The 18,895-nt window shown below is 33.6% G+C and overlaps 1 protein-coding gene across 3 annotated transcripts; it reads right to left on the reverse strand.

Moving 5' to 3' along the window:
* Positions 1-1,057: 1,057 nt before the first annotated feature.
* LOC100249410 (ABC transporter B family member 26, chloroplastic) lies at positions 1,058-18,161 on the reverse strand. Of its 3 annotated transcripts, XM_002272024.4 has the most exons (18): positions 17,491-18,161; positions 16,831-16,958; positions 12,900-12,942; positions 12,404-12,448; positions 12,156-12,278; positions 11,965-12,068; positions 5,143-5,197; positions 4,982-5,052; positions 4,685-4,787; positions 4,099-4,309; positions 3,718-3,791; positions 3,566-3,622; positions 3,410-3,484; positions 2,430-2,504; positions 2,067-2,348; positions 1,931-1,995; positions 1,796-1,856; positions 1,058-1,580 (listed from the first exon to the last, which is right to left on the reverse strand). In XM_002272024.4, the coding sequence occupies exons 1-18, from the start codon at positions 17,953-17,955 to the stop codon at positions 1,500-1,502; spliced, it is 2,118 nt and encodes a 705-aa protein (XP_002272060.1). In that variant the 5' UTR covers positions 17,956-18,161; the 3' UTR covers positions 1,058-1,499. The 3 variants fall into 3 exon arrangements, with proteins under 3 accessions (XP_002272060.1, XP_010646763.1, XP_019073887.1); XM_010648461.3 differs by lacking the exon at positions 17,491-18,161 and having other exon boundaries at positions 12,900-12,979; positions 16,831-16,957; XM_019218342.2 differs by lacking the exon at positions 17,491-18,161 and having other exon boundaries at positions 16,820-16,953.
* Between the last annotated feature and the right edge of the window lie 734 nt (positions 18,162-18,895).

The raw sequence follows: 18,895 nt of genomic DNA on the forward strand, positions 1-18,895 counted from the left end.
TTTATTTGAGTCTTGGGTTTAAATGTGCATGATATATGGACCTTTAGTCAATTTTTGGGTCCAATTGGATCCAAAACACAATTCTCCCTTTAAAAATTAAAAAAATAAAAATTTCATCACAGAATAGTGAACAGTCTTATGTTATTTAGCACAAACAAATTTTTTTTAATTCCAAAAATATATTTGAAAAATATTTATTGATATAGTTTTTTTTGAAAAAAAAAAGTAAAAATAAATTATTTTTTATTTTTTAGAATAAATTTTTAGATGTTTTAGATTTTTTTTAATAAAATATTTTAGAAAACAATTAAGAAATATAAAAATATATTAAAAACTTTTACATTGTATATAAATGATAAAAAAAAACCTATTTGTGTGTTTGAAATGTTGAATTCTAAAATAATATTTTATACCCAAAAACAATTTATAACTATTTTTAAAATATGACCAAAAATACCCCTATTGTCTGGACAAGGTGAACTGGTGAAGAAGGCCTTATCATCCCCCTCTAGCGACGGCCCGGCATCAACCTTGAGGCCTCTAATGTGAAAAATGCTGGGGAGATCATTGACCTTCCAGAGCAGATAATGTGGCTTTTATGTGATTTGTAAGTTATAACTTACAGTCCCTTGCAGGTCTCATCTCACCAGTAATGTGCCATTTACATTACATGGACCCGTTGACCCAAAGTCTCAATTTATGGTAAAAAGGTTGACCCAATATTTATTTCCACAACCTTCTGAAAATAACTAGACCTAACAGGCTACATAAATAAAAAAGGAAATCACAAGTTACAGTGGTTTCACTCTAGATGTTTGTAGTGAAAGTGTTTTTTTAAAACTATTTTTAAAAAATACTTATCCGAAAAACACTATAAGTAATTTTTTAATATTACAAATAACTTGTCATATTTTTTTTAAAGTGTTTTCTAAAATTTGTCAAATAACTAATTTTTTATTAAAAACACTTTTTAGGCAAAAACGTTTTTTAAAATCATTGTCAAACAAATTCGGTATTGGGTATTTATATAAAACTTTCCTCCCTAAACCAGAACACATTTGGATTTGAGGCTTTCGTTGCCAGTATTTCAATGAATTTAAGCAAGGTAAGAGAGTGAATTACATGTATCAGCAACTGGTATAAGATCCAAGTAGCATTTCATTCTCTGCTATTGCTATCTATATGCACCCCATGCTTCTTGGATAACAGTTTAGGATCATCCACCAATAAAAGAATTACAAAATAGAAACAAAAGAAATGAGATATTTTGGTGCAGCAAATTCCTTTTGGAGCAGCATTGCATACTTTACAGGGGTTGAGTCGGCAGCATCCCAACCACTTCAATGATACCTTTATCTTTCTGTTTCCAAATTTTTACCTGTAGAAATATATGGGTCAGCACTAAAAAGAATTGCTTAAACCTCTATACTGGAGCTGATCAGCAAGAAACCAGAGGAAAAAGTAGAAGGCAATATCTTCTGCATCCACTAGCCCCTATGTCATGCTACAGCATCAGCCTGCCTTCTAGTCAATCGGGCATATATACCGTCTTTAAGGAGAAGCTCCATGTGACTCCCCATCTGCAGTTTAGGAACAGAAATAGTAGTTTATCCAAGAGTGGGATGAGCTAATGTACAACACAATCTAGCATCACAATATGCGAAAAGCCTTTACACTCCCAGCTCTATCCCAACCAAAGGAAAAAGTAGAGAGACCACCATTTTTAGGTAAAACCAACTTCAGAAGTTCAGTGACAATGTTTGGAAGTTCAAAATAAAACAGTTATAATACATACCTCAACAATTCGGCCACCATCCATAACCACTATTCTATCAGCAGCTTGTATCGTAGAGAGTCTGTTGAAAGTGGGTGATCAACATTCAGACTAGCAAGTAGGATGTGCTTAAAGAGGAAGTGTCAGAAAACTCACCTGTGTGCAATTACTATGACCGTTCTCTTTGTCTTCAAGTCACTTCTGAGAGCACGAAGAACATTCTACATATGCAAAAACATTGAGTTAATAACTTCCAGTTTCCATGTGTTTTTTTAATGCCAAATGTGGCTACCTTGACATTGTGTTCACTCTCTGCATCCAGTGCACTAGTGGCTTCATCAAGGACCAAAATGGTGGGATCCCTAAGAAGGGCTCGAGCAATAGCAATTCGCTGCTTTTGTCCCCCACTCAGTAAATCATTGTCAACAAGTGTCTTGTAACCATTAGGGAGTGACAAGATGAAATCATGGGCATATGCCTGCTTGGCAGCCCATTCCACATCCTTCTGCTTAATATCCCGGGTACATCCATAGCGTATGTTTGAACTGATATCCATACGGAAAAGTCGGGGTTCCTGTTAAAAATAGTTTAGTAAGAAAGGATGAGCTTATAAATTAAATTAATTTCACCACTCAGTAAACTAAATAAGAAGAACCTGTCCCACAAATCCAATTCTCTCCCTCAACCACTTGACATCCAACTCTTGAAGGGGGAAGCCATCAATCAAAACCTACAATCAAAATAACAATTCTTAATGGTTCCAATAATAAACATCCAAATCCTAAATATTTAAACTAGAAGCAAGAAAAGAAAGTAATTGAAGACTACAATTATCAGTACTTGCTATCCAACACTCTAGGAGAGAACCGGTTGATCTAAATCAAGAATTAAAAAGGTTTAATGAAAGGTTCAACTGCCCACAAAATATTTTACGTAGAAGAAAAATTGCATAATCTGTCTAATAATGCATATAGTTTTTAATAATTAAAAAAAATGTAGAAAATTTAAGACAAACAAGATCCAAAACAAAAATTAAAATTTAAAAGACAAAATACTAACTTAAAAAGCAAAACAACCTGATGCTGATCATATAGAAGAAAAGCCTTCAAACTTTCCTTTTAATGGTTGGTAATAGGTATTTCAAACTAATCTCAGTCCAAAAGAAAAACAGAAAAATATTTGATACCTCAAGACATCTGGAAACTTGCTCCAACAAAATATTTTTGGTACCTCAAAATTTTTCCTTCAATTTTTAGCTGATGAAAAAATATAGCTAAGCATAATTTCAATGCAGCCACATTAATAGTCTTAGAGAGATTGGAATGTTTTGCTTCAATGCAAAGAATAAAATTTTACTTTTCTAATAGGATGCCATCAATTACAAGATGAACTGTAACAGTCTTGGCTCCAATTTCTGCATTCATCAAACATAAATTTAGCAACTTTGCAGGTATGTGTAAGATTTTTAAGCAACTAGACATCAAATGACCTTAATGTGGACAAACTGGCACAGATTAACATGATCTTTAGCTCAATATTTTATCATTTTTCTCTAATATATTTACTAAATTACCATCACACCTGTTTCTTCCATATTTTAATTCAGAGACCAACAGAAGGCTAAAAGAAGCTCACCTGACCATCCGTTGGCTCATAAAGACGGAGCAAAAGATTCACTATTGTGCTTTTTCCACTACCACTAAGACCAACCTAACCAAAATTACATAAGTGGGCAGTTAATACTTATGCTCACTAATTAAAGAAGAAAACAAAAAAAGAAAACAGTCTTACGATTGCAAGCACTTCATTAGGATGCACAGAAATGTTTACATGTTGCAGTACAGGTACCTGTTCAAATTTCAGATGTCATTTCCTCCTTTAACTTAGTGCTGAATTATCGTAAGCAAATACAAAATAATACAATTACAGGACAGAAAACATACCATTGCCCTTGAAGCATAATAAAAGGATACATTCACAAACTCAATATGTCCTAACAGTCTTTGTAACTTTAATCCTGTCATGAAATAAGAACTGAAATCATACTATTATACAAAGATTCTTTGTAACTTTAATCTTGTCATGAAATATGAACTGAAATCATATTGATTATACAAAGATTGATAGCAAATGAATTAAAGTGCTACTGTTAATATTCTATAGAAACAATATATGATATGCAGTTAAAGGCTGCAATCTTCATCCCCATATCTATTACAAAAACAGAAGTAAATCGAACCAAGCACGAAAAGCAAAGCTCATGCTTGCAACACATTTCATTAAAATTCACAAACCCATAAAGAAAAGGTTCACAAACTGCTTGCCTTTAGATATGAACTGGTCACTAGGCAAGAGATCCATCAATTGGAAGACTTTTTCACTTGCCCCAACAGATTGCATCAATGATGACAAATTGTCCCCCACCCACCATGTTGAATAAATCAGCCACTCACTGTATAATATAAACTTTGTAAGTTGCTCTGCTGTTATATGACCAGCCAGAATAGACATTCCTCCTATCAGCACAGCAATAACCTATAAAATTAAATATGCCAATTAAAGCAGAAGTCAACTTATAGGTATTAAACAAAGAGGTCATTTTTTACAGTGACTATTGTACATAGCTTGCTATGTCAATAGGATGATATAGAGTTACCCATTTGACCTTGGTAAGCAAAAGATGCATTAGCAAGCATGGTTATTGAAAAAATGTTTCAACAAAATAAATAAAATCTAGTTTGAATGTGAAATGCAAACCCAAAAACTGGCAGTTCATTTTAAATGATAATGATATTTGTGTATCGGGTATCCTCTGAAAATCCTATTCAGTAGTTAGAAATTTTCTTAAAAAGAAAAAAGATCATATTGGAAACAATGAAATTGTTTTGACAACTTTAGAAATGGTGAAACCTGTGTTGAGTGATAAAGAGTGTTGAAGCTCAGGTTCCACAATCCATATGCAGCACTTTGCCGCAAGCTTATGTCAGCTATTTTTCCCAGCCACTGCTTGTACCTATCCAACATAGCAGGAAAGTAATATATACCTTCCAAAATCACTTAGGTATTGAACAAATGTGTGTTTGCTTATTTACATGATTTCTTCTTCCTCTTCCTTTTTTTTTTTTTTTTTTTTTGGTGCAGATTATCCCTGCAAAGGAAATCAAAAGTGCAGAAATATAGGTTACTGCTGATAGTGGCATTTGCTACCTTCCAACTTCTTGTTCCTCTGTTCCATAAACACGAACAGTTCTCATCAAAGAGAATGTTTCCTGGGCAACCTATTAATTGAAGTAAAATTCTTCATTATATAAAAATCACAAATCCTCCATATCCACTTAGATTACTTATGGATAAGCAGTCTTATCTACCTCATTAGCAGAAGCAGTGAACTCTTGGATTAATTTTGCTGCTTTCTTCTGGTACCTATACAAGAAAAATGACAAAAAGGGAAAATACCAGAAGGCACAGCAAGAGAACATTTGAAAGTTTTAAAACTTACAAAAAGAAACAAAAGGAAAAAAAAAATAGATGACATGGTATTTCAAAACATCAAACAAAGACATGTTCTTTCCTCCACAATATATCATATATAATAAACAATCAGATGCAGCATGATTTCCTAGAGCAAGTGGTTTCTATATCTTGAAAGAAAACTAAAGAGTACAGATGTGGTTAGACTATCCAAAACTTGGTTATTTATTCAAGCAACAAGCCAAGAAGATGAGATTCTAAAATCTCATAAAGCGTAGCACATAAGACTAATTTCTGGAAGATTGATCAAAACATTCCACCTGTATGCAATTATTTAAGCATGTAGTAAAGGAAAACTACACTTCTGCACTCAAAAAGCCTTTAATGAACCCTGTGGACATTATGAATGGAATGTAATGCCCTTTGGGCTTAATAATGAACCCTCTAAATTGCAGAATATAATGAATGAAAATTTTAACCCTTATTCCAACTTCCTCATTGTTTATATTGATGATATTTTGGTTTTTTCCTCATCAATAGAAGAACATTTGAAGCACCTTAACAGGTTTATTCAAACAGTCAAGGATAATGACTTAAGTTTGTTGGCTTCCAAGATCAATCTTTTCCAGACTAAGATTAGATTTTTAGGACATCAAATTTAACAAGGAACCATAACCCCAATCCAAAGAGCAATTTGGTTTGCTGATAAGTTTCCTAACGAGATTAAGGATAAGAAAAAAGTACAACATTTCTTAGGAAGTCTTAATTATGTATCGGATTTTATCGAAGTCCTAAGCAAGATATGTGCCCTGTTAAGACAAAGACTTAAAAGGATTCTCTTCCATGGACCACAAAGCATACTAGAATTATTAAACTTATCAAGACTATAGTTAAGACTTCACCTTGCCTAAACATAGCCAACCCAAAAGCTTTTAAGGTTTTTGAAACAGATGCTTTAGAAATACGGTATGGTGGAATCCTTAAGCAAAAGGATGGAGATAAGGAAAGGTTAGTAAGGTTTACTTCAGGAACATGCAACCAAGCCCAACTCAACTACAATACAGTCAAAAAGGAAATTTTAAGCATTGTTTTATGCATCTCAAAATTTCAAGATGATCTTTCTAACCAAAAGTTTTTAATCCATGTTGACTACAAATCAACAAAATCAATTTTGTAAAAAGATGTTAAAAATATAACTTTTAAACATATTTTTGCTATATGACAAACGATTTTAAATATCTTTTTATTTTAACGATTTTAAGTATCTTTTTATTTTCAAATTGAATATATTAAAGGAGAAAACAACTCAGAGCCTAATTTCCTAACCTATGAACTTTTGAAGGATTCATGAGACTAAACCCTAAAAAAGCAACCAAGTCATCTAAATTAACTCCCCAATCTTCTAAGAAAGTTCTGATCTCTTTAGAGCAACCTAAGGAAACCTTTTCTGGTTTAAGCACCAAAAAACTCCCTTAGAGTCTTCAAGTTGAGCAAAAAGAAGAAAAAGAAAAGCAACTTCCTGAAGTCTCAAAAGGAAGTAGCTTAGAGTTTATCAAGTTTTAAGAATCAAGTTGCAGTGGTTCCCAACCCCACCCCAATTTTCCAAAAATCTCATTTTTGGCATAAGGATTTTAAGCAGCCTATTATGGTTATTGAGAGAGAATTTTTAAACAAAGATCCAAGAGAGATTGCTAAGAAAACCTTTTGTAAAAATTTTCATTATCGCTCCAATGATCTCTTTAAAACTTAGCAATTTTATGAACTTATCTTAATTGATATTGACTTTGTCGAGAATAATCATCACCCATATAAATTTGATAATTCGAAGTTTGGATACTCCACTTGTCATGTCCTTAAGATCCTTACAATCTCTCAGTGGGGACCAAATTCTAACACCCTAAGAGAATTTTCTCAACCATATAAGCCTAGATTTTATAATTACTGAGATTACCAAAGAGCCTGATATAATGCTTTCTTCATTCAAAACAAGAACCTTTGTCATTCATGGATGGTCTATTTTCAATCCAAATTTAAGCTAAACCTGCCATATTGGTTCAACAGTTGGTGGTGCTATTTTGGTCCAACCACTAAGATTCTTCCGAAACCCATCCTTCGAGATTTTAAAGCCTTTCAAGAAAATTTTGTTCCTCCCAAGGAACTCTCAGTGTTTCCTTAGATTTTTTTTTTTCCAATGAATTTGATTTAGCCTAGATAATCCAATGGGATTATGCTATCATTGAAGAAGCTTTAGTAGTGCTCCCTTTCCTAAGAAGAACTTTTCAGACCAAATGGTGGGATGATCTAAAAAATGATGCTTCAATACCAATAGTCTAGAAGTATTTTCAGTCTCACCCTCAGGTTCCAAGATTGGAAGCCATGTCTCAATTCCTTATTAAGAAGCCGCAAACCCAAGTCCAACTTGTAGTCACTAAGACTTTGAAGGAATATCTTACAAACTACAAAATCAAAAAAGGAAGAAGATTCGCCTCACCCTTTTAGTCGAAAGTAAGATGTGACTCAATCATTTGGATAAATAAGACATTATTCATTTCGAGGATGCACTATTCATGTCAAAAGAATCTTAATTGTTCACTCACATGTGTACTATTCATGTCAAAAGAATTTTCACTATTCATTCACATGCATACCATTCATCTCAAAAGAATCTTCACTATTCACTCACATGTGATCTTTAAGATTTGTATTTAAGACTCTTGTAAGGGTTAGAAAAGCCCATCAACAATTCTTCCCCCCTTCTTTCTTTTTCCCTATCCCCATTTCTTTCTCCATCTCCCTTAAATGTAATCAAAGGAGTTTTTGGTCTAGAAAAGTTCTATGTGTGTGAGTGTAAGTTATTTCTCCATGTAAGTTTGTTATTTTATGATATATTAAGATGTTTTTCTATTCAAGTTTTGAATCTTGTTTTCATTTTCTTTAAAGTTCTTTAAAGATCTTTTAGCCACATTCACTATGTACCACATTGTCTTGGGTGCTTGAGGGTATCAGATCCATGGAAATGGTTATTAAGTTTGCTTTAGGATTTCATCTATCCTAAGAGTAATGGTTTGCCTAAAGGCGATCCAAAGGAGCTTGTTTTAGACGAAGGAAAAGGTGTTTGAGGGTAGGATTTCTGGTGATTACTCAATTAGGCTTGTAAATCCATGAATAGGCTTTAGATTAAGTTTTGAAATGAGTTCAATATTCAAATCTATGTCTAGGAGATCCATAGATCCCCAAGATACCATTGTTAATGATGAAAAGGTAAACTTTTCTCACCTCCAAAAGGATTTAGATGATTGGAAACTACCTAAGATTTCTAACCAAGAAAAATATAAGGATCGTCCAAGTTTTTCTCTGATTAGATAATTAAGACAATTGAACAAACCATAAGTTTAGAACAAAATCAAAGTATAAAACTTTTGAATAGCAGATTTATAGAAAGACATAAGAAAGATTATAATTTTATACATCTAGGAATGATCTAAGAAGTTGCTAAGTCTTTGGTCAAAATAGCTCTAAACACTTCCATCGCAATGTGCTTAAGAGATAATAAACATCTTGATTATAGAGATTTTATTATAGAGCAATCCAGACAGGATTAAATGATGGACCAACTTGTTTTAAGTGTTTCCCAAACTTCGAAGTAAGATTAAGGGATGTATATATAGACACACATTCGACCAAGATTAGCTACTAAAAACTCAGTAGATAAAAGTGAAGCAAGGATAGCATGGTCTATATGATTGATAGGGGCTTTGTATGGTTACCATAAGTCATTCAATTGAAACAGAAGAAAATGAATAATTCTTGCATAGTTGAGACATTTTGAAGAAAGGATGGGAACTTCTGATTCTTGATTTACCATGATTCAAACCATTAAAAAGAATTTATACCCCCTCTTTTCCATACAACCACAATGTCAACAAAATTTTGGAACCAAAAATGATGTTATTGAGAAACTCTGAAATTGCTCATAAATGGGTAAAGACCACTGAGAAAAAAATCATGGAGTATTCCGGCACCTTGATATTATGCAAGAATTGGTAATAGTAAAATAGGTGGTCATGTAACAACACTATGACAGTATTTTGGTGCTCCTGTTGTCATGAAGAGGTGTTACCACTGAAAGAAAGAACTAATTTTCATTTATTATGCTAAATCATGTACATTGTTGCTGAATAATTCTCTTAGTTCAGGAAAAGGACAATAATTTTTTTAATAAAGAGAAAAATAGAATATTCTCCTAATTTAAAAGGAAATATGATCAGAAAGCTGAAAGAGAAAAGAAGAATTACATATTACAAAAAATAAATGTCATTCTATCATAAATAATAGAGAGGAGGATGTCCAAATCTATAGTGCCACCGAGTTAGGGATACTGCTAAAGATATTACATATTGTGGATATGATACCAAACTAAACATGTGCTACATTCTTCTCACACTCTCCACCAATCATCTTCCTCCAACAAAGATCCAGTCATATATGAGAAGGCTCCAAGATCAATTAAGGATGTCATAGAATCACAAGGAGAAAAATAATATGGTCCTAGTACCAAGAGAAGCAATGGGGGATGGATTGACTAGCTGGTTACCTTGAGTAAGAGATTGATTTGAATCTCCATAGGAGAGCACAAAGACAGTTCCAGTACTCTCATATGCAGGAGTCACTAATATAGATGGACCGTTCCCAATATTATAATAAGTCTGATTAGTCCAATCTGGCTCACAAAATTTCACCTAATACTTCTCAAGTGGGTGATTACTACACCCATAGTAATTGCAAAGAAATCGGCCTCCACCAAATCCTTGACCATGTCAGAAGTTTCCTCTTCCAAGACCACCGTAAAAGAAGAGTGTAGAGCCTTTTTGAGAGATTGTCTCACAGGCTAAGAAAACAAAGGAGGATAACCCTGTTCTTTAAGACGAGCATATGCATCATTAAATGATGACAACTCTGCTTCTGTAAGGATGCTATTTTGGAACTTTCATATACTAGAATTAGATTGGACAAAAATTTTGCTGCTCTGAACTCTTCTCTACATTTACAAAATATCTCAAGATTATTGATAAGAGAATGAAAGACAGCTAGGAAAACATTGAGTTCTTTACACAATCCTTCTAGGATCCCATAGTGTTCACTCAGATTTATCACCCTATTGACAAGCAAAGCGTGCAGAATATATCATAAATTTTGGAAATATTCTGAGCCTGACCTTGCTTGTCTTAGTGCATCCCATATTTGCCTTGTTCTGTTGATGAATATAGCAGTAGATGTTATATGAGACTCCATAATATTCCAGAGGCAAGTCATCACCATCGTGTTTTCTTTTCACCAAAAAGTAAACTCCTTTAAATCTTTAGACAATAATAACTTACTGAAATATTTCTCCTTGCCCTGTACTATCACATAGATCTCAACAGCTTTTGACCATAAAATATAATTGGTTATATTAAGTTTAACTACTATAATAGAAATGCCAGCTCCAGAAGAGACCATAGATGTCATAGTCATAAAAGAAAGATACCACCGATAAAGGACAGAGAATTTAGAAACTGATGGCTAGGTGATGAAGGTTTAAGGCTCTGTGTATAGAGAGATTAGGAACAGTGGCTTTGGCATGGTGGTTGGAGGCTTGGAGCAGCCTTAGGTTTGAGGCCTGCGCTGCTACCATGTTAAAAGAAATAATTGATCTTTGTGTAGAAATTGGGTTGTTGAATGCAAGGTTTGAAAAAGGTTTCTCTCTCTTAATTTTTCATTGATACGAAGAAATGTCTAGATCTTGACACAATTGACTCTCTAATATCACTTCCTATAATTATGGTGGCTACTTTACAAGAATAATAAACTGATTCCTAAACAGATGATATAAAATATTTACACAATATTCAAAATAATAAACTATCCTAAAGAGTCTCTAACACTTTGTCCATTATTATAAATCAATTACAGTATTTCTGCTAATTCAGAAAAGAAAATTAAAATATTCTCTTATCAAAGAGTAATCCACAAATAATAGAGACAAAATAAGATAAAATAATCTCTAGTTTCATCAACTAGTAAAATAGTCATCTTAAAACCATCTCAAGACATATAGTAATTAATAAAGCAAAAACAATATTACTATATAAGTATATATAAATTGATAAAATGGTATTTTTATCTTGATCATCCTTACAGCCTTGTCCCTGATTCTAAATTATTAGGGTCCACTAATTTTTATAAGGAACCTGTTTCTCCATTCCACCTTATCAAACTCAATATCTTACAGGTTTCCACTCCACCTTATCAAATTCAATATCTTCTCTAATGTCATAAGACATCATGTTTTCACTAAACCTCTGCCTATTCTCTTTTTGCCTCCTGATCATCAGTGTAATGCCTTCAACTTGAACTACACTTCTAATAGAACGTCATTAGACATAACACACAACTAAAGCATCTATTCCAACTTTTTCTCATCTTTTCCTTAATTGTTATTATCCATGCTTTCCCACAGTGCATCCATTTCAAGTATCATTGCTAATAGAACCAGTTTAGACACATAAACAAACCACCTGGTCTCTGATCTCATCTCTGTTGGTTATGCCTAATATTTCCCATAGTTTGATTCATTTCTAATTGAGGATATGCATAAACAGTTCTCAGTAAGGCAAATACAAGTTTGGGACAAGAAAACTTGCATGAATCATAAAACTAGGAACTATATGAAGTCTTACCTGCCATATAATAGCATAATTATTAACAGAGTAGAACATATCATCATTGTACATAAACCAAGCGGCCATGACAAGACTAGCAAGTATATCAACGCGCCTGTCCCCTAAAAAGGATAATAGAAAAACAAGTTAATTTCTTAAATTGTTGGCAAACTAAACAGTAGAACTAGTAATTATATTTGAAAAGCAACCTGAAGAACATTGCGCAGAATAAGATTAAGATCATTTCCAATAACACGTGACACTTGCTGACAATCTGCCCCAAGCCTACTGGTCAAATCACCAACAGTTTCATTGTCGAAAAAGGATATGTCCTGTATAGGAGGCAACACCAATATAAATTAATTAAGACACCAAGAAATTTGGTTATATATAGTTCACATAAAAATGCACACAGAAAGAAATGTATCAGAAGAGTACTCTTTAAATATTTCAGAACCTGAAAAAGTAGAGCAGAATATAAGGTTTCCCTCATTCGCTTGACCTGCAGAATGTTATTGAAACAGCAATCAGTATCAAAGTTATTCCTTCTTTTTTTTCAAAATTTAAAATACAATGTTTACACAAGAAAACTTCGTAAGAGGGGTCTGCAGTTGAAGAAAGCACTAGTTTTGTGCAGTTTGCATGCAACAGCCATAAAACAAGCATGACAGTGGCATATGTTGGTTAGTTCTAGGACGAGAAAGAACCCTACAAATAATCTGGACATCCACATACCCCAACACAGTGTATAGGACAAATCACATTCGAACTCTTTCAATCCATCCAAGCAAATTTCAAAAGGTGGACTAGGTAGAGAGTCAATATAAAATACTTCAGTCACTATTCTAAAGGCAGCTGCATACACATCTCATATCATGGGGGTACATCATTGTTTTCTAAATAATGAAAGTCTCGAAAGGAAAAAGGGGGGAAAACATGATATGGAAACTCACAAGGATCATGTTTGCTATGCCAAAGCAGCAACCTCGAAGACCACTGAAGTTCAAATAAACATAGCATGGGGTCAGCAGCTCTGTCACATTGTCCAAGCAGATGGCCGAATTCCACTTACAAATGTACAAAATTGGATATGAAAAGAATGTTTAAAACCATGAACATAAAATGACATGCATTTACTTTGAAATATCATATTTGTAATGCATGTTTTCAGCAAGAAAACATATGCATGGGAATAAGAAAAGCTCATACTTGGTCATTCATCAGTATTTTTATGTAATAGAAAGGTCCTTGAATTGAGATTGAGATTGAGCCTTAACTGACTTCCTGAAGACTCCAAACAACCATTTCTCAATTCCCATTATGGGTATTAAAAATAAGATGCTCTCGTCCAAACTCATCAACCAACATACTGGCAAATCATTCACATATTGCATATTCATTCCTAAACATTCTACTAGATGCAACTTTATTATCCAATCAAAGTAAATTAAGTACTCAAAGCATGATAATAATAGTGGTGACAAATCATTGCCCAGCCTTGAAAATATCCTATGCCTGCATAGACATGTCAACGCTCCCCCAGATATAAATATCTGGCATTGAGTTACCTAGCAATGGTAAGCCATGAAGAATAAAAGACCAAAAACATATGTAAAGTTGCCACTATACAAGAAGAAATGGTTGTAAACCCCAAATTTAGCATTACCTACAGTCCAACCCATGTCCAATGATTCAGTCCTTGACCCATAGGCAAATGGATTGTAAGGATTTTTTTTTTTCCCTTTTCAAAAGATGAACCCCCTAGAAGCGTTTGAGAGAGAAAATTGACAACTATTTGGTTCTCATTCCAATTAAATCCAAACAATTTTTAGAATAAAAGATATTCATGTCACTTTGTTGCAGGTAGATCTCTCTTTGAAATAAAATAATATATTTAACATTATCAAATCATAAATCATTATTAACTCAAAACTTTTTGAATATTCAAATCACAAAATGTTTGAATTATCATTTTTAAGCTACCTACTTTTCTAGTCACTTATTAGAGCTTCAATTGTTAGGCAGTGGACCCATAATATATATCATGCTAACATCCTCCTTTACATGTCGTCTCATACCCACATGAGGAAAGATGAATAGACAACCAAGAGAATCACAAATTTGTGATCATGCTAACACCCACGTTTATGTGCAGCCTCATACCCACACATGGGAAGACACGTTGACAGATAGGTAAATCACCCTCACACGCAGTCTCATACCCTCATATGGATGGTATGAGACAACCACACAGCTAAACAAATCACAAATTTGCAATCACAGTCCCAAATGGAGAGACAACCACACAGCTAGACAAATCACAAATTTGCGATCACAAATAGATAAATGGGAGGAAGACGCAAACTTGAAACTTCTAGTTAATCAAAGTCTATTATCATGTTAAGCTACCAAACTTGAAACCACCCAAAAATAAAATTTAAAATAGAAACTTGAATTACACAAAACCCATAACTAAAATATCCAAGATAATATTTCAAAGAAGGCAAAAGTTGCAACCCTGCTTCCTTTAATTCCATAATATTTCTTTCCAATTTACCCCCTCTCTTCTCACTCTTGTACCAACCAAGATGTCACCCCACACCTGAGGTGTTGCTCAAGGATTTAGGGTTTCTCATCAAATGGTACACGATAGCCTTATTGCATCAGTTTACTCATACGCATAATCCTTCCATCACTTACCCAAATTTGGCATGTTTGCCCAAGGGTTCCCCTAATCATGTTTCGATGATACCAAAACAAGGTTAAAGTACTAATGGTTCTATTAAGTTTAATGTTTAAATTTTTAAGGAAATTAAAACAAGTCAAGTGCCAAGCAAGGACAAATTAGAATCGGGATGAAGACCTGGTTGCATTGAAGATCCCTAGGAACTTTATGTAATTACGTTTCATGGTGCACTAGGATTATTTTATTTAATCCATGCACTTAAACATTTTTTAACTCATCCATATCCTTCAAATTAGAATCAATTTTTTAGAAAATGGATGAATTCAGTTTTAAATGAAACCTGAACTCCAAAGTTCTCAAAATCAATTCTAAAGGGCTTTATCAAATGTGTTGGAAGCATAGTTATTGTTCATCATTCACAAATTGGTCTTAAACTTGCAAAATCATAAAATATTCAAGGAACAAGGGAACCAGTCAACCGATTGGAATCGATTGGTCGAGAGTGCTGAAATGGGACTTCTTGGCAGTGCTTACTGATTGAGGCCTGAACCTCAACTGGTCAAACCGAATTCTTAATCAGTCGAGCATTGTAACCTAACGGTTACCTGAAATTGTATTAAGTGCTTAACAACTAGTCAACTAATCCAATTGGAAGTTCAACTGATCAAACCTTGACTGTGCTTAACAACTATTTTGAGCTTCCCACCTGTATATATCAGCTCAAACTTGCATTTACTGATATAGAGAGCATTATGTATTTATTGTTTACCAACAAAAAAGCTTTCATAACTTGTTTTCTAGTGCATTTAATCATCAACTTGAAAACCCATAATGCCCCTTATTTCAATCCTAGTGTCTATTGTAATTTGTGAACAAAACTTGAATAGATTTATTCTTTCATTTGAGAACCTTGAGAAAAGAATTCATGTGTGAGGATGCACTTAAGGAAGCATTGTAAAGGGTTCATTAGAACCACAATCCAATTCTATGAAGCCAAAGGCTTAGGTTGAAGCCTTGAAGGAGTGAAACCCTCAACTTGGTTGGTTAAGGATTGAAAAGAGTGGACGTTGGCTGGGATTGGGCCAAACCATAATAAACTTGTGTTTACATCTCTCCTCCTTTCTTTGTATTTACATCATTATTATTGATTTAAATGCTTATTATCACCTACTCTTGTCATTTTCATTCATTAAATTTAGATTTTGTAAAAAAAAAATTCACCACCCAATTCAACCCCCACTCCTTTTAGATGATTTACTTGGGTTGGATTATTTAGACTTCACACATCATTCTATGGCAATCTTGTATGCACCTCTTCTAGTATCAAAACAAACAAGTATACACAAACATACACAAGGAAAACGATTTTTTATAATATCACTTAAAAAACTTATAAAGCCTGGAAATGTTTACATGTACATGCAGCTAAAACTTTAACATACACACACACACATGTCATGCAAATAATTTCATACAAAGAATTTGATCAAAGTTGAAGAACACGCACTCAAGTGATATCTTAGACTAACATGGAAATGAGTTCATCCTGACATGAATCAAAAGAGAGACAAGTGAAGTCAATCTAAACATGTATACAAACACAAATTTAAATAATGAAAGTAATATAGAAGGGGAGAAATGACCACCTGGTGAAGACCAAATAGACAAGATTAGTAAGCTCCTCAAAATAAATCTATTCGCTTCCCTCTTGATGCATATCTCTCTCTGATTTGGTTTTTATTCTCTCTCTTTCTGATCTTCTTTTTCCTACTCTCTCATGGTCAGGTATAGCAAAAGGAAGAAGATGGAAGACTAAAAAACAAGGATACCCTTCAGTTCTTCAAAACTTAGAGATAAGAATTACTCCCAAAATTAAATTGTTATGAGGTTAGGAGTGTCCTTTTAGTTTCTTTGTTCTAAGAAAGCATAAATATTTAGGTGTAGATGAAAATTGTAAATCAAGTATTTAAAGGGTCTTATAATTTAATCCTTGGAGGTTATAGTGGGTATGGACTATATGGTGACACGCTAAGAATAAATTAGTGGATTACAAGGACCCTATATATTGATTATACAAAGAGATGAATGCAAGACTGTCATATCAATTTCAAATTAAGGAATGAGCAGAAAAAGGAGTCTAGAGAAAGAGATTCAGGCTATGGTTTGCACTTTAGAGAAGGACCATACAAAATTTTAACCTGCATATTCCTGAAGCAAAACATAGAAAAACCAAGAGACCAACATTCCGGTGGAACACCACAATTTCACCACTCTGTGCAGAGAAGATTGATGCTGTCAAGAAATGAGGTATGGAGATCTCTGAAACCTGAACCAGAAGAGGGCAATTTAAGCAAGTTAGTAAAGAGTATGAAAACGAGCAGGAAGTTCTTGCTCATTTCCTGCTAATATAATTCATAATAAAAAGATTTCGACACAGTTTGACACAAAGCCTGGTACCATTCGGCATGACCTACATCCTACTCCTAGTGCCAAATGGATCTGTCAGTGAAGTAGGAAACCAAATTTCTTTTCTAGAACACTACTTTGATGCGACCGCAGTTAATTAACTTTAAAGGCTGTATTTCTTTTCACTTTTAATGTTGCTTTGCCAGTTTCTCCGAGTATTTGAAGGATTTGCTCCCGACAGTGATTTGGAAATAAATGATTTGCACTAGTGGGTATGTTTGGTAAGGAAACTAACATCACATCGAACGAGAAGTAGTGATGTTCATCTTTCAAATATAATATGTACAAGACGTTCGTACTCTAATTACTATAACAACAATTTCCCAGTTCCCATTCATAATATAATGCTCTAATCACTCTAGAAGGAACAGGAACAAAGAAAAAACACGCACCGCAGCGAGAACTAAGGCGGAAAAGGCAGCAAAGATGATCCATCGATCTTTAGCAACCAAGCCCCACATCCGTTGAAGTGCACGCAACACAGTCACCGGCTTTGCCGTCATTATGAAGTCCGCATGATCGGATAAGCTCCACCAACTTCCACCGGGCCAAATTGATCGAATAAAATGGACCAATTCTCGGAACCTCTTGGGGAACTCAACCTGGTCATTCTCAGACCCTTCCGGATTGCTATTATGCACGGAGAATCCATTGACAGACGCCGATTTGGGAGTAGAAAAGGAATTGAGGCGGCAGTTAGGGGGAGAAGTGCATTGAAAGAAAGGGAGCTTGGTATTGGTGGTGAAACGGGAAATGCCGTGGATAGTATTGTTGAAGGCGTGTTTGCGGTGAAAAGGAGAGCGAAGGGGCAGAGCCATGGATGGATTACCCAGAGCCATAGCCATAGCCATAGCCATTGCAATAGCAATAAGCAGAGGGTTCAACGGATAAAGCTAATCGGTGGAGTGTAATTTCTGCGCCATATGTTTGTAATTTTGCGCAGAGGAGACAATAGAGGTGTTGGTAGTCAAGCACGTCACGTTTGGAGGCCCTGATAAAATCCTAATTTCACGACAAGCCTCCCGAAATGCTCCCGGCAAAGTTCCTCGAAATTTTTTCTTTTTTTTTCTTTTTGTTTTTAAATCATTTTTCTTCTTGGACGACTAAGGATGAAAATTTCTTTAACTTCACATAAATTCTATAAAGTTTCTAATTTTTCTAATACTTAATTTTTTTAAAAATATTAAAAACATTAAAAATATTTTAAAAAATCATTATCAAACACATTTTACAAAACGTTTATAACATCTTTAATATTTGAAAAATAAAATTTTTTAAGTATTAAAAATATTTAAAATACTTTTTAAAATCACCGTCAAACCTATTTTTAAAATATATTTAATAATAATTAAAAGAAGTGTTTATAACTTTTTAATATTTTAATGAAAATTTTCAGTGTTTTAAATACTACAACCATTTTTTAAAACCAATATTAAACATATTTTTCGTGTGTCATATTAGAACGGGGAGTTCCATTTTGCTTGTGCTTTGACTAAATATGCACTCCTTTTTAAGTCCTTAGCCTTTTTAACAAGCCATATGAATTTATGAAATCACTATTGCTTTCATTTGTTTTAACCTTTGCACATCCAATAAAAAAATGTTATTTAATTAAAGTTTTATTGGAAATCCAATTTTGAAAATCCAATTTTTTATCATTTTTTTGACTTCATTTTAATAAAAATATTTTTATTATTTTCATATAAAAATAACGTTTTCTTTTAAAATATGGTATAAATACTTAAAATAATTAAAGACATTTATATTAAAAATTGATCACTTTTCGAACAAAAATAT

This window comes from Vitis vinifera, chromosome 1 (genome assembly GCF_030704535.1).
Source record: "Vitis vinifera cultivar Pinot Noir 40024 chromosome 1, ASM3070453v1".
Taxonomy (NCBI): domain Eukaryota; kingdom Viridiplantae; phylum Streptophyta; class Magnoliopsida; order Vitales; family Vitaceae; genus Vitis; species Vitis vinifera.

Bases quoted from the DNA above. Each gene is read 5' to 3' on its own strand.
- LOC100249410 (XM_002272024.4), bottom strand. From the start codon at position 17,955: ATGGCTATGGCTATGGCTATGGCTCTGGGTAATCCATCCATGGCTCTG. The intron at 12,449-12,899 runs GTGAGTTTCCAT...AACATTCTGCAG, and splicing joins GCATAGCAAACATGATCCTT to GTCAAGCGAATGAGGGAAAC. The intron at 12,069-12,155 runs GTTGCTTTTCAA...TATCCTTTTTAG, and splicing joins TTCTGCGCAATGTTCTTCAG to GGGACAGGCGCGTTGATATA.